Source organism: Sarcophilus harrisii, chromosome 4 (genome assembly GCF_902635505.1).
Source record: "Sarcophilus harrisii chromosome 4, mSarHar1.11, whole genome shotgun sequence".
NCBI lineage: Eukaryota > Metazoa > Chordata > Mammalia > Dasyuromorphia > Dasyuridae > Sarcophilus > Sarcophilus harrisii.
In genome coordinates, this window is record NC_045429.1 from 435,187,682 (window position 1) to 435,202,847 (window position 15,166).

The 15,166-nt window shown below is 47.7% G+C and overlaps 1 protein-coding gene across 2 annotated transcripts in view; it reads left to right on the top strand.

Annotated features, from left to right (window-relative positions):
- Nucleotides 1-14,671, top strand: part of FOXN1 (forkhead box N1) — a 48,542-nt gene extending 33,871 nt beyond the window's left edge. Inside the window, exons 6-9 of one of the 2 annotated variants that reach the window (XM_031967679.1) lie at nucleotides 951-1,047; nucleotides 7,540-7,747; nucleotides 8,288-8,794; nucleotides 13,091-14,671. In XM_031967679.1, the coding sequence (XP_031823539.1) occupies nucleotides 951-1,047; nucleotides 7,540-7,747; nucleotides 8,288-8,794; nucleotides 13,091-13,359 (1,081 nt within the window). In that variant the 3' untranslated portion in view covers nucleotides 13,360-14,671. The remainder of the gene's footprint in view (nucleotides 1-950; nucleotides 1,048-7,539; nucleotides 7,748-8,287; nucleotides 8,795-13,090) is intronic. The other variant, XM_031967681.1, reaches the window with a different exon arrangement.
- Nucleotides 14,672-15,166: the final 495 nt, after the last annotated feature.

Below are 15,166 nucleotides of genomic sequence, written 5' to 3' on the forward strand. Positions count from 1 at the left end.
GGAATGCTCTCTAAAATAATTGTTTTGGCGTTATTTGGTGCTTGAGGTGATCCATCTATATCCTCCTGGCACTCACTCTCCCACTGGTACAGATGATCAAAAACTGGTTGATCATCACCTAACAATTTCAAGGATCCCTCAGATTTTCAACTTTCCAAAAAGACTCAGAGCAGTATCATTTCTCCTTCATTTTTTAAATTGAGTTTTTATTGATATCTTGCATTTTAATATTGCCCAAATTTCCTCCATCTCCTTTTCTCCTCCCTCTCAGAGAGCCATCTGCTTTAATAAATCATTGTCTCCTTGCATTTTATTCTCACGAGAGAGCAAATGTCAGGGGACATTTTCCCCTGTTTTCCAGATGAGCTATAGAAAGCCCAAAGGGGTTGTGACTTGGCCATTGAAACCACAGAAGTGTGATAGGTTGTCAAGTCCCCAAACTCCAGTAAATTCATGCGATCCTAACATACTGAATCAGGTTTCCAGCTATTGGATCAAGATTCAATTCAATTCCATTCTATTCAATTTCAATTGAATCGCGTTTCGATTCAATTCTCTTCATTAGATGAACATTGTGAGCACCCTAGCTCCCTCCATTGTTGTGCCTTTCCTCTGAGATGACCTCCCATCTACCCTGTACGGGTCATGTATGTTCATAGTTATTTGCATGTTGTAATTCCAATTAGAATGTAAGCTCCATAAGGACAGGGACCATTTTTTGGTCAGTATTTCTATCCCCAGCATTTAGCACAGTGCCTAACATACAGTAAGTGCTTAATAAATGTTTGTTGACTAACTTATGGAAACAAGTACAGGATTTAGAGAGGTGAACATGAAACAGCCCCTGCCCTCAAGTAGTTTATATTCTATGGGAATGCTTGTCACTAAGTAGAGTTGGAGAGAAAGACAATGTAAAAGTAGGAATTTACAGAGATTTCTCTCTTTTTCAGCATCCTCATCTTCATGGCCCTCAAGAACAGCAAAACAGGAAGTCTTCCAGTCAGTGAGATCTACAATTTTATGACCGAACACTTCCCTTATTTCAAGGTAAGCCCAACCATGCACTTCCTTGCCTTGAACATTCCCCAAGCCCAGACTTCCCTGCATTCATTCTCTAAGAGCTTCAGAAGGTAGAAACCCAGTGCCCTGCCTCAGTTATCCAACCTTGCTAGAGCGAGGAAACTGAGCTAATAAGGAAGCGTATTTTCTTCCATTGCCCCCCTCTTTCCCTCATCCTTTGGATGATGATCAAATTCCTGATGTCATCAAAGTAGCCTCTAGGTCTTGTTCCAAAAAGAGCTAGGATAGTTTCTGTTCTCAGAGAACAGAGCGTAAGACACTCAGACCGATCTTTTAAGTTAGAACTCTTTCTTCTTCAGGGATAGGGAAGAGAAGTCCCAAGAAAGGAAAGGTTTTTCCCAAAGTTCTCTGCACTTGATGATTTTTTTTTTAAGGGAGTTGCCTGAAGTACTGAGATATATTAAGTGATTTATTTGCCCAGGGTCACACAACAGCAGTTTGACTCAAAATTGAGTCTCCCTGTCTTTGAATCCAGCTGTCTTATCTACCGTACCACTAAGCTATACAGTGGGGAGTGCACCTTCCCACATAGGACCCTGGCAACCTTGGTAGGGAAAATTATTAAGAGTTTAAGATTGGGAGACAGTTGTGAAAGATGCCATGGGATGCCAGGTCAGTAACATCAATCTGCAAAGAGATAAAGATCATTTGTGGGTGGCAGGGGTGCAGTCCTGCTGGAGGCAAAGCCATGGACTTAATGTCTGTAGAAACCCTTCCAAGCCCAGGAATCATTCCTACCCTACCAGTCACCCGGAGAACTGAGCTTCCAATGTTAGTAGAGGGGCTTTGGGGAAAAGGAAAAAAAAACCAGGTTTTGTTCTGGTGGGATGGGCAAGATTCTCACTAGATGGGAAAGCAGAATAGATATGAAAAATCACTTGCCCAGAGTCACACTGAAAGTTAGGAAATTAAACTATATTAAAATTTAGGGTCATGGCCAACCCCGTGAATTGTTTTGTTGGGGAGGCACTAGCCTGAATCCACAGTACCTTCTGATCTTCTAGCCATATGAATTACTCTCATCCCCATCCTCTATCCACACTAAAGCAGAATGGTGGGGGCTCAGACTTTTGCTGTTCTCTATCCCCATCCTGGGAGGTCAACAGGTTAAGTTTCTCTCTCCAGGGTTCCCCGTCTCTCTCTCTTCTCCTCTTCTCTCTCTCTCTCTTTATTCTCTCTCTCTCTCTATCTCTGTCTCTGTCTCTGTCTCTCTCTCTCTCTCTCTCTCACACACACACACACACACACACACACACACATTCCCCCATAACTCGAGAGACCTGCCCCTCAGTAAGAATCTAGGGAGCTGTCCAAGAAGTGCCCTTCCCACCTCCCAGACAATATGTTCTTGACTCACAGAGTTCCTGTCTTTGGGACAAAGCCCCCATTCCTTACACTCTACTTTTTCCTGTTCCCCCAGGGAGAAATTTTTTTAAAGCAATCACACAGGAATCCTTATTTAGGCCTCAGCTCTCATAGGTACAGATTGCTCTTGATTCTTTCCTTGTAGTGTAGCACAGGTAATCCAAAATTCTAGATAACAACAACAACAATAATAATGGTACTTTTCCATCTGCCACTACCAAAAATTCACTTTCCCCATATTTCCCAATATTCACGTTGTCGCTGTTATTCATTCCAACTTTTGGTGACCCCATTTGGGGTTTTCCTGGCCAAGACTCTGGAAGGGCTTGCCGGTTCCTTCTCCCGCTCATTCAGTTAAGCACCTGTTTGTTGGCTTGGAGTGGGAGGTAGGGGGAAAGAGAGCCTGAAAATTAAAAACAAAAACAACCAAGAACCATAGGGATTCCTAGAGTGTTTTTAAAAACAAACCAAAAAAATCTGTAGATCAGGGCAGCTGGGGGGCAAAGTGGATGGAGACACTTGATACTCATTAGCTATATTACCCTGAGCAACCCCGTTTGCCTTGACAACACACACACACACACACACACACACACACACACACACACACACACACACACACCATCTGTAGGGCCCAGTAAGACCCTTTGGGAGAGTCCTACCCAAGATAATACCAGAGAGTTCCCAGGGTCCTTCAGGAGTTCCCCAAGACAAAAGGGAGTCTATATCCCCTCCCTCCTTGAAAAATTAAGAAGCTCCCTCCCCTGCCCCTATTGTATAGCTTAGTGATATGGTAGATAAGACAGGTGGCTTCAAAGCCAGGGAGACTCAATTTTGAGTCAGACTGCTGTTGTGTGACCCTGGGCAAATAAATCACTTAATATATCTCAGTACTTCAGGCAACTCCCTTAAAAAAAAAAATCAGCAAGTGCAGAAAAGGTGCTGATTCTATTGGTGAAGGGACTTTCCCCACTTGGAAGTTCCCTATACTAAAGAAACCACAAGCCTCATCTCTTTTTTCTCTCAAAACCTCTTCAAAAGGCAGGATTGAAGCAGCAAGCTGGCATTTGCCTGCTCCCCAACACCTCTGCATCCTTCTCAGTCTTTCCAAGGGAACCTACTGATTACTAGCAATCTCAAATTTAAGTCCTCAAAAAGACAGGACTTTTACTGGGCCCCCCATGTGTTCATCAGCCTCCCCACCCTGACAGCCATCCTCCTCTTCCTCCTCCTTTTCCTCCTCCTCCCCTCCTTCCCCAGCCCTCCCCTCCCAGCCCATCTTCCTGGCTTAATTATTTTTACTAGGAGACATGTAATCCCTTTTTATAGGGTTGGAAATAGAAGAGGTTAGACTGCTTTTTTTTTTTTTAATTCCAGTTGTTGTTCTTAGCCAGTTACATCACTCTCTGCTACGTTTACCTTTGACTTAAGGGAGAAAACATCTTTCAGGTTGGGGATGGGGAAATCAGAGGATCTGGCTCCAGAACTGGAAGAGAAACTTAGAGCAGGCTAGTCGAAACCCCTCATTTTATGAAGGGAAAAACTGAGGCCCAGGAGGAGAAAATCTTAGGATCTTAGTCCTACTGCTGGCAGGGAACTCAGGACTGGCTGGCCAACTTTCTCATTGTACAGAGGGAGAAACTGAGGCCCATTCAGAGGCCATCTAGACACATGTTCTTTTACAATGAGATAAACGCAGTTCAGGGAACTTGTCCAAAGTCACACAGGTAGTAAGCCTCAGAGGTCAGGTTAAAGCCAGTTCCTCCCCACTTCCACACAACTGTCCCACACTGTCTTCCTAATCCAGATGGGCAAAGACAGATCAAGATGGCGGCAGGTAAAGACAGACCAAGGATGCTCAGGGTAACCTGGTGGAGGAAGACGTGTTGGCAACGTCTCATCAGGCCCAAGAAGTCCAGCATTCCCCCCAGCACTAGTCTGGTTGCTAGCTTCCGTGCTGGGTGGGGTATAGGGCATAACCTGGCATAAGTTCTCCAAGGGACATTCCTTCTGAAGGACTAAAGACGGGGCCAAAAGTGGGCGGGGAATGGCTGGTCAAGGGAAGAAAGGCCAAAGTGGAATGAGACAACATGGTGCCATGAAGCGAGAGTTAGGAGGTATGGACAGAGAGGGAACCCCAAAGGACCTGGGCTCGAAGGCTCTCTCTGCTAATTCCTGAACTTGGATGACTAAGTCACTTCCCCCTCTATTTTACTCAGTTTTCCTAGCTATAAAATGAACAAATGACCTCAAAGATTCCTTACAGCTCTGAACTTAAGATCCCACGACTCAGTGATATATAACATGACAAGGGTGGTCTGATTCATGGATTCTTGACTTTTTTATATTTCATGGACTCCTTGGGCAATCTGATGAAGCCTATGGAACCCCCTTTCCAGAATATTTTAAAATCATAATTAAATACAAACTTTCACTTGGAGTTTAGGGAAAACAAAAAGGTCATCTCTTTTTTTTTCTTTTTTGTCATCCAAGTTCATGGTACCTCCGGAAATCTTTTCTTGGACCTCTCGTGTGTCCAAGTGACCAGGTTTGAAACTTCAGCTCTAAAAAGCTTCTTTTACACTCTTCCAGCCTCCCCAAGGCAGAGAAAGGGCTCCAGATGAAGTCAACCCCAAAGTTACCTGGTACCCTTCTGTTAACCCCCATTCCATCCTTACCCTCAATATTTTTTGTGGATTGTGGTTCCCTACAACTGGGAGCTTTGGGGATGTAATGGGATAGGCTAGGGGGATGGGGGAAAGGGGTAAGGGAGTATGGTGAGCAGTGAGATAACAGAAAGAGACAGAGAGACAGAGAGAGACACACACACACAACACAGAGACACACAGAGAGAGACAGAGACAGAGAGAGAGACAGAGAGACACACAGAGAGACAGAGACAGAGAGAGAGACAGAGACAGAGAGAGACAGAGACAGAGAGACAGACAGAGGGAGAGAGAGACGAGACAGAGAGACAGACAGAGGGAGAGACAGAGACAGAGACAGAGAGAGAGAGACAGAGAGAGAGAGAGAGACAGACACAGAGAGAGAGACAGAGACAGACAGAGAGAGACAGAGAAATAGAGAGAAAGAGAGAGAGAGAGAGAGAGAGAGAGAGAGAGAGAGAGAAAGAGAGAGAGAGAGAGCTGTTAGATTGGGGAGGGGATGCAAAGTTGGGGAGGAGAACAGGCAGAGAGAAGCACTTTATCCCAGGTTGTTTTCCAGATGTTCTTCCTGGCCCTGAAGGGAGGGGAGGGGTAACAAGGGGAGAAAGTGAATCCGGGATGCCCAGAACCTGAGATGACAGGGGACATGTCTGTCTCCATGACAGGAACTCAGCAAGGTCACTCCATATAATTGTTGGATTCAACCATTCCTTCTCCAAACAGGAAGAACCAGGGCCCCCAGCAAAAGGACCGGGGGTGGAGAGCTTCCCGGGCATCCCCCTAGTCACCAGTTTATGGGGTTGTAAAAGGGCACAGTGCCCATTAACACACTAACCCTCTTCCGGATGGCTAATTGATGATTCTGCAAAGGGGCAGTCATATTGGGGACTGAGAATCATACTTAGCAGGTGAATCAGCTTGCCAACAGCTCGGCCCCAATCCTGATGGGCTTCCGAATACCATCTCAGCCAGCCCCCTGCTCCAGGGGCACTGTCACTGATCAGTTCTCAGCCCCTTTCCTCGACCTCTCTTCCCACCAAGAGAGAGACAGAGACAGAAACTTGAAAGGGAGAAAGAGAAAGAGGGAGGGAAAAAGGAGAGAGGGAGATGGGCAGAGAGGAAGGGAGGAAAGAAGGGAGAGAGACAGAGAGAGAGAGAGAGAAGAGAGAGAGACAGAGAGAAGAGAGACAGAGAAAGACAGAGACAGAGAGACAGACAGAGACAGAGAGAGAGACAGACAGAGACAGAGGTGGGGAGGGAGAGAGGAGAGAGACAGAGACAGAGACAGACTGCTCAGGGCCTCTGGGGCTTTCTGGGGACGGTCTGTCAGTGCTCCTAGGACTCGGTCGGGGCTCCCACCCTGCCCCGCAGCCTGCTGAGGAGCACAGCAAGGCCAAGCCCCCCGCAGCACCCCCGCCCAGCGGCCCAGGAAAGCTGTCTCTGCCAACGTGCCCCGCGCGGCCCGGGAGCTGCTGGCTGGTTCACTCATGCTTTGATTGGGAATGATTAAGCCCTCATGTTCTCCCCCGGAGCCAGGAGGGAGTGGCGATTCCTCATTAAGCAGAAACTGCTGCTTAAAAGCCACCGGGGTGAGGGCCAAGTGGGGGTGGCCGGGGCTGGAGGAGGCTGGGGGCCAGAAGGCCACCCCAACCAGGGGCAAGGCGCCCAGGCTTCCTCTGAGGGGTTGCCCCTTCCTCTGAGAGCCCAAGCAAAGGCAGGAAAGCAGAGGGCGGGAGCCCGGCCCCCCAGCACCCCCACCCACTCTCCTTTCCCCACACTGAGTCAGCCTAATGGTTTTTACAGGCCCCCATGTGCCCAATTATGATGCTGGTGACATGACAAGACATAATGGGTGTTTATTCTGCTGGCAGCGGCGCCCCTAGCCTGCTTGTTTGCCTCAGTTTGGGGGAGGGGACTCTCTCTCTCTCTCTCTCTCTCTCTCTCTCTCTCTCTTTCTCTCTCACACACACACACACACACACACACACACACACACACACTGGCTCACAGACACGCTAGGGGGAAGGTACAAAGTCACATTCACATACATTCTCACAGGGTGTGCTTCATAGGAAAGAAAAACCCGTGCTTGGGTTCTGCTGTTCTAGGTTCTAAGGCCGGTTCTGTCACTATGTGACTCTGACCAAGTCCCTTAACTTTGTGGGCCTCAGTTTCCTGATCTGTAACATCAGGAGGCTGGACAAAATGACCTCTGAGGTCCCTCCAGCTCCAGGCTCCCAGACCATAGCTATGTCCCCTAGTCTCTTGTAGTCTCCCAGGAAGTTCAGCGTGAGGCTGGGGAGGGCCATCCCACCTCCCATGTTGGGGTCCCTCAGGGTCCCTGATGGAGTGAACCTGAGAAGTCTGGGCTTTGAGATGGGAGAGAGCACCGAGATGTCTTTCCCATCCTTCCCATTAATCCCAACAGACGGCCCCAGACGGATGGAAGAATTCTGTCCGCCACAACCTGTCCCTCAACAAATGCTTTGAGAAGGTAGAGAACAAGTCAGGGAGTTCGTCCCGCAAGGGCTGCCTGTGGGCCCTCAATCCGGCCAAGATCGACAAGATGCAGGAAGAGCTGCAAAAATGGAAAAGGAAAGACCCCATTGCTGTGCGCAAGAGCATGGCCAAGCCTGGTGAGTTGGGGGGGGGGGGGGGGGGGGGGGGGGGGGGGGGGGGGGGGAGTAGGGGCTGAGAGGTGAGGATGGAGGCTGAGAGGTTAGGATGGAGGCTGAGTGGGGGGGGAATGGAAACTAAGGGATAAAGATGAGGGATAATTGATGGGAGCAGGGTTGAGTGATGGGAGTGAAGGTTGAATGACAGAAATAATGGGGATAGAGGAGAAGGGATATTAATGGAAGAAAAGTAATGGGTACGGGGGTCTCATGATGGGAATAAGGGCCAAGCAATAGTTGTGGGGGCTGTGGAATGAGAGCTGGAAGACTGAAAGAAATGGAGACTCAGGAATGAGGATGAGAAACACTGAGTGAAGGAAATAATAGGAGAGAAGGGACGGAGGCTGAGGCTGTGAGACAGGAGCCGAGAGCTACGTTCTGGGAACAAGAGTTCAAGACTGGCCAAAGGGGCCAGTCAAAGGGGGCTGGATGCCAAATAGGGGCTTAGGGATTTCTTGGTCAGGCCCTAATGGCTTTCTCTCTTTGTGTCGACCCTTCCAGAAGAACTGGACACTCTCATCGGAGACAAGAGTGAAAAACTCCGATCCCCTCTCATGCCCTGCCCACCCCAGGGGCTGACCAGCTCAGGTCCTGCCAGACCCATGGCGCTGTGTGACCCGGCCAACCCCACGGCTGTCCCCCAGCCCCTCCACTCACTGCACCCAGCCCCAGGCCCCATCCACGCCAAGAACCCCATGACAAGCCTACTTGGGGGGCACCCGCCCTCCTGCTACCCGCAGAGCTACCCCCACCTCTCGCCGGCCTTGGCCCAGCCGGGGGTCCCACAAACCCTCTTCCCGCCTTCCGATGGGCATGGTGAGCTCCGGGCCCAGCCAGGCACCCCTCAGGACTCTCCCTTGCCCGCCCACACTCCACCCAGCCACGGCATGAAGATGTTGCCGGAGCCCTCCCCAGCCAGGACAATGCAGGACCCCCTCATGCCAGAGGGAGACCTCAGCACCGACATCGACACCATCAACCCCTCCCTCACTGACTTTGACTTCCAGGGTAAGCATGGCCCCCGCCCCCAAGAAACCGCAGCTGGGGAGCCCCTGGGCCAGGAGAGGAGGCTTGGGGACCTCTGGGAATACAGATATGCAAATCACACCCATTTAACCAACTTTTACAAGATACTTACCCTGTAACAGGATGTGCCAGAATTGGAGGAGATATAAAAAGACACATAAACTCTAGTTTAGTAGGGGGGACAGGGGACAGCTAGGGGATACCATAGTGCACAGGCCTGGAGTCAGGAAAACTCATCTTCATGAGTTCAAATCCAGCCCTAGACACTTTTTAGCTGTGTGATCCTGGGCAAGTCATTAACCCTTTTTGCCTCAGTTTCCTTCTCTGTAAAATAAGCCGGAGAAAGAAATAGCCAACCACGCCAGTATCTCTGCCAAGAAAACCCCAAATGAAGTCACAGAGAACAAGAGGAAACATGCACACAAATAACCAAAATTATGGTGGTCCCTAAAAGAAAAGTTCCAAGACAAACACTAATCAAAAGATTCTTTTATTTGCAATGCAAGTGAAATATCCAGAGAGTCACATCCTCGAGGACAAATAAGCTCAAGGAGTTTTCCCCCACAGAACGTCTTTCTTATAGAAAAGCAAAAAATGGAAGGATATATTTCATCCATTCTGATTTGCTACTATTGTGTCACAACAAGATACAGTTTTACTAACAGGATACAGAAGAGTGAGTGGGAATCAACACATTCTAATTGTTAAAAAAAAAAAAAAGCAAAAACATCACAAATACATGGGAGTAAAAATAGTCTCATCATTGAGAAACATTTTAATTCATAAGATACATTGTTGTTCAGTTGTGTGTCTCTTTGTGACGTCCATTGGGGTTTTCTTGGCAAAGATATTGAAATGATTTGCCATTTTCTTCTCTGGCTCATTTTACAGATGAGGAAACTGAGGCAAACAGGGTTAAATGACTTTTTCAGGGTCACACAGCTAATCACTGTCTTTGGGGGCAATTGGGGTTAAATGACTCGCCCAGCTACTAAGTACCTGAGGCTGGATTTGAATTCAGGTCCTCCTGACTTCAGGGTCAGGGTTCTATCTATTGCATTGCTTATCTCTGCCTCCTGAGTCCAGATTTGAATTCACATCCTCCTGACTTCCGGCCTGGCCAGTCTATCCAAAGTGTCACCCAACTGTCCTTCAGAAGTTATAAATCATGATCCTTATATATCTATATCTACACACATGTACATATATCCTTAGATAAAGATATATCAGTTTATCTTTGCATATATATATACATCTATATGATCCAGATAATTAAAGCAGGATTAGTTGATATATAATATAAGCAATTAATTATATATAGTTAAAAACCAAAACAGATACAGCATCCAGGGAATTGTCCCACAGATAATCATTGTTGTCTATTTTGCTTTCCCAGCAATCCTGTGGTGCTTTAATAGCCAGATGGCATCACCCAGGTTCACTGAAACTTTCAATGTAAAAGAGAACATGATAAGAGAGTTTCCAAGAAAGTATCAAGTTCCAAGGAGCAAAGATCGATTGCTTTTGCTGGAAATCTCAGAGAAGGTTTCCCTGGAGGAGGGTCATTTGAACTGATTCTTGAAGAATTAGCACAAATTGAACAGGAGTTCACAGGGGAAAGGGATCTGTGGGACTTGCACATCCACTGTGTCTGACAATGTGTATGATATCCTCACTTTTGTGGGGGGAAAAGGAAGGGACAGCTACAGTTTTTAAAAGATTTCTTACTGTGTTTCAGAAATCCCCCCCCACCAATTTTTCAGTATTGTGGGAGACAGTTTGCCTAGAGCTGGTGACCGAAATTAATTAGGGGAGGCTAAAAAAAACCATCTCTTCATTTATCTTGGTTTTTAAAAGTCCCATGAACCATTTTTGTTCCATTTTTCTCAGTCTGCTGAGCCTTCTCTTTTATAGGAAAAAAATGGAAGTGAGTTATGATTTTTTCCATGAAATTTTATCATCATCGTCAATCGTCATCCCATCCAGCCCAAGAAGGATTGAAACAGGATATAGTGGATCAAGGCACTGGACTCAGTATCAGGAACATTCAGGGTCAAATCCCAATTCAGACTCTTAATAGCTGTGTGACCTTCAGCAAGTGACTTAACTCTTCCGGGGCTCCATATCCTTATTTGAAAAATTAGAGGGTTCAATGGCGTCTAAGGTTCCTTCCAGCCCCGGATCTATAATCCTGTTTTTCCACCAGTGGATCCGCAGGCATTTATTAAATGCCTATTATGTGCTAAAGATGCAGATCCAATTATAGGTTTAAAAACCACATTCTGAGAAGGGGTCTGTCTCTAGGTTTCACCAGATTGCCATAAGATAAAAAAGGTTTAGAATCCCTCCTCTGAAAGTACAGCTTGGAGCAGTGGTCAGTAGAAGAAAAAGAGGATGTGGTCACTCAGGGCTGACGAGGGAGACAATCCCTCCCTGCCTTTTAGAATCCCTCTGTCTAGGAGGCCCAGTTCTTGCCATCCATCAGTCAGTCAACAAGCATTTATCACATAGCAGGCACTAGCCAAAGTATTGGGGATGCACAGAACAACCAAAAATGGTCCCTGCTCTTATGGAAGTGATAGTCACAGGGGGCCAACAAGCAAATCCCTATGTAGGAACAAAATATTCACAGGGTGAGAGGGAGATAACCCCACAGGGAGGGCAACAGCAGTGTTCAGGAGCCCCAGAGGCTTCTTGTGGAAGGTGTGACTTGAACACAGTCCTGAAGCTTCAAAAAAACCCTCCCTCTCAAGAGAACACAGTCCCTGCTCTTGGGGACTCCCTGTATGATGAAGAGGTTCTTTCTCCCAATCTTCAGGAAGTCTAAAATGGAATCAAGATTCCTGCACTCTTAGAAACTGGATTTGAAACCTAAGAGCTCTGAGTTCACTTCCCAGCTTTGCCTCTCACCCCCTGTGTGACTCTGGACAAATTGCTCTCGGCTTCAGTTTCCCCCACCCCCTTGCCCAGGATTTAGGGTTTTTTTATCTGTAAAATGGAATTCCCTTCCTGCTACGACACTTGATGATCCTATGATCTTCCCATTATAATAAGAATTAATAGGAATGGGCAACGTTATCCTTAGCTTCCCAAATCATGGAGGTTCCAGAACGAATAGGCAGGATTCTCCCAGAAGCTCCCACACAGGACGCGAGGCTAAAATGAGGAACAATAGCTAAACAGAGTTCAGCTTTCTTAGTTTTCTCTGCAGTGTAAATTATCTCACGTCCAGTAAGTTCTGTCCTCTTGGGGAGTTAATTCCCACACTGATTAAAGTCATAGGGCATTTCAACAGGTCTCCCAAAACTCCCAGGATTTTGGGAGAATGTCAAAAATGGCGTAGGAGCTAAGGGGAAAACGAGGTGGGATTTGTCAGTCGTTCTGATTACTTTACAAAGAGAGAGAGCTTGGCTTAGCCCAGGAGGTCAAACCCAAGTAGGAAAGAAGGCCGCTGAACTTTACATAAAATAAGGTTGTAGCTTAGAAAACCACCTAATATCATCTCTGTTTTACTCTATTTTTATTTTGATAAAATTACATTTGAATCTAATTCTTGAAGTACTCAGGGGTCCAAAATGCAGCCAAGAGGGGCTTGATACCTGTGATGTGATGGAGAGAAGGCTGGAGTCAGAAGAATAGCTGGGATTGAATTCTCCCCTGATACCTAGTGTGTGGCCTTGGCCATAATTTTGTTGAGGCATTTTCATACATTGGAGAAAGGTCCTTTTGTGGCTCCAGGAAGACTCGTATCTGAGTCTTGCTTCTGAGTGACCCTGATCAAGTCACTTACTGTATGCCTCAATTGCAAATGCCTACAATTTGCCTCATTGGAGGGAGATTTCACACCTGGAGTTCCCGAATCCTGGAAATCACAACTCTGAATCCTTCTTCCAAAAAAAGTACAGACAAAAGAAGTGACCCACAAGAAAATCTAAACCCTCTGGAGGAGAAATGCCCTGAGAGCCCTTAGTTAACATTTCTATGGGGCCCTCTACCCTACGTCAAGCACTGTACACACAGGCTTACATGTGATACTCAGGATCATTCTAGGAAGCCCATTTTCCAGATAAGCAAGTGGTCACATGGCTATTGAAGGTTGGAGTTAGAGAGTACATTTGGACATAAGGGCATTGGGGAGGGGAGCACGTCAAGGCAAGAGCCTAATGAGGTTTCTTTCTCCTCGTTTTTTGGGCTTGATTTCATGGGCATTGGGTACCCAGAGTGAGAAATTTCCATTAACCTGCTCTGCAATTCATAGCTTCATTGTTTCTATCCTAGGAAACCTCTGGGAGGAACTGAAGGACGACAGCCTGGCCCTAGACCCGCTGGTGCTGGTCACATCGTCCCCAGTGCCATCGCACTGTTTGCCATCCCACTGCCTGGCAGGCTCCGGAGGAAGTCCCGGCGAGCTGGGCCTGCAGGGCAGTAACGGCCCCAGCGGACTCAGCGACTTGCATCTCACTACTTTCTACTCGGCCTTAATGGACCTGGACCCGGTGGCCCCGGCCTACCTGAACTCCAGCTCCAAGCCCATGGGACTAGTGTGAGCCATGGCACGGCTGCGGCATGCCCCAGGGGCTGGGGTGCACCGGATCCATCACCTTCCCCCTATGAAGGAAGGACAGAAGGCTCCTCCCTCCCCTCAAAAAAAGAAAAAAAGGGAAAAAACCCTTAAAAAAAAAAACGCAACGTGACTTTGCCAAGTTGTTTTTCAGGCAAAAGGCCTGGAAACTGCCTTTGCTCTGGTCTTGCTCTGCCCCCTGCCCCTCCCCCTTGAATGGGTCTGCAGCCTTTGACTTAGGGCCCTGAGAACACCCCGTTCTTTTCATTAATTCACCTCTCAGGGTCCCCAAGAACTCTTTAAGATTCTCAAGTGGCAAATTAGCCTGCAGGGAGGGGACAGGGGGTTGTATCTTCACTGAGTCCCCTGCACAATAGCTTAGGTCTGCTCAAAAGCACATACACAACTCTCCTACACGTGTGAACACATATACATGGGAATGCACACACATGTGTGTATGTCTCGACTCCAAAGGCATCCACGATCTCAATCTGGCAGGTCCTCTGGCCACCCGGGAAGATTTCATAAAAACACGCCTCTTTGTGTAGCTGATACATGAGCCGTGTACGTGTCCAATTGTGTCTGTGACATACACGTGCACCCACCGTACACATGCCTTGCAGACATCATGTGTACCTCCTATGGAATACTCGTGCCCTGCAATTACGTTTGCATGTGTATGTACACACATAGGACTACTATGACCTTCAATGGACCTGCAATTTCATTTTAGCGGCTTCAGTGGTCCGCCAGGGAAGGTTAAGACAAAGCCTTTTGTCTGTCTTAGAGATGAGGCGGTGACACACATAAATCATGTGTTGCAACATGTACACACGTGTTCTGTGTTGTGACAGATAGTGTGTGATTGTGTACATGTATTCCATATAAAGGTATAAATCAACAAACATTAGGTGCCTTCTGATTGCCACGATAGTCACAGGGCATGTGTATAATACACACACATACGAGTGTGTATATATGTATATATAGTGGCGGGCTTTGACTTAGTATGTGAGCCACATGTACACATGTAGCTATAACATGTGTGTATGTTGTGGAAAGGAGAAAGATCAGATACTAAGGCAAAGCTACCAATAGGAATCTGCCTTTGATCCCCATGTTCGGTGACAGGGGCTTCCCCTACATGCCCCCTTCCCCCCCCCCCCCATCCCTTCTCTCCTGGAAACATTATTTATTCCCCAGGGTTCCCCCCCACAGGCCGGGGAAGAAGCAGGAGTGCCTTTTGCACAGTCCTGGATAGGAGGAGACCCTTCCAAGTCATCACAGTGTTGGGGTCCTGACCCTCCCGAGGGAAGGGATAGGGCAGCCACTGTCTGCTCTGGCAAAAAAGAAAGAGCAGCCCCAGCCAGATTCCTCAGGGAGGGAATTAAAAGGCAGGCAAGCTCCGAAACGCCGACGCCGCTGGAAACTTGAAAATGTCCTTAGTGATCTGGAGATTCATGGAGGAGGAAACCAGTCTTCCGCGTCTCTTTTCTTTTCTTTAACGGAAGCTACATAGCTTAGAAATTCACCTACTTTCTTCCCACTCTTAGAGTGGGCTTAACTTCTGGGGCGGAGGCCGGCCCCTCTGGTCTTAATTGCCGCGAGGAGGGAGCCCCCGACTCCGAAGTTGCCCCATGGGTCTAGGATTGCTGCAGACCAGCTGGGCCCGGAGAGGGGCCCTGGAGGAAGCCCAGTTCGGTCTGATTCCCGGCACCCGCGTCCCCCAGGACCAAATCTCCAGAGACTTCTGTGCTCCCTGGCGCCCTCTGCCTCCGAGGCCGCTGGGGACC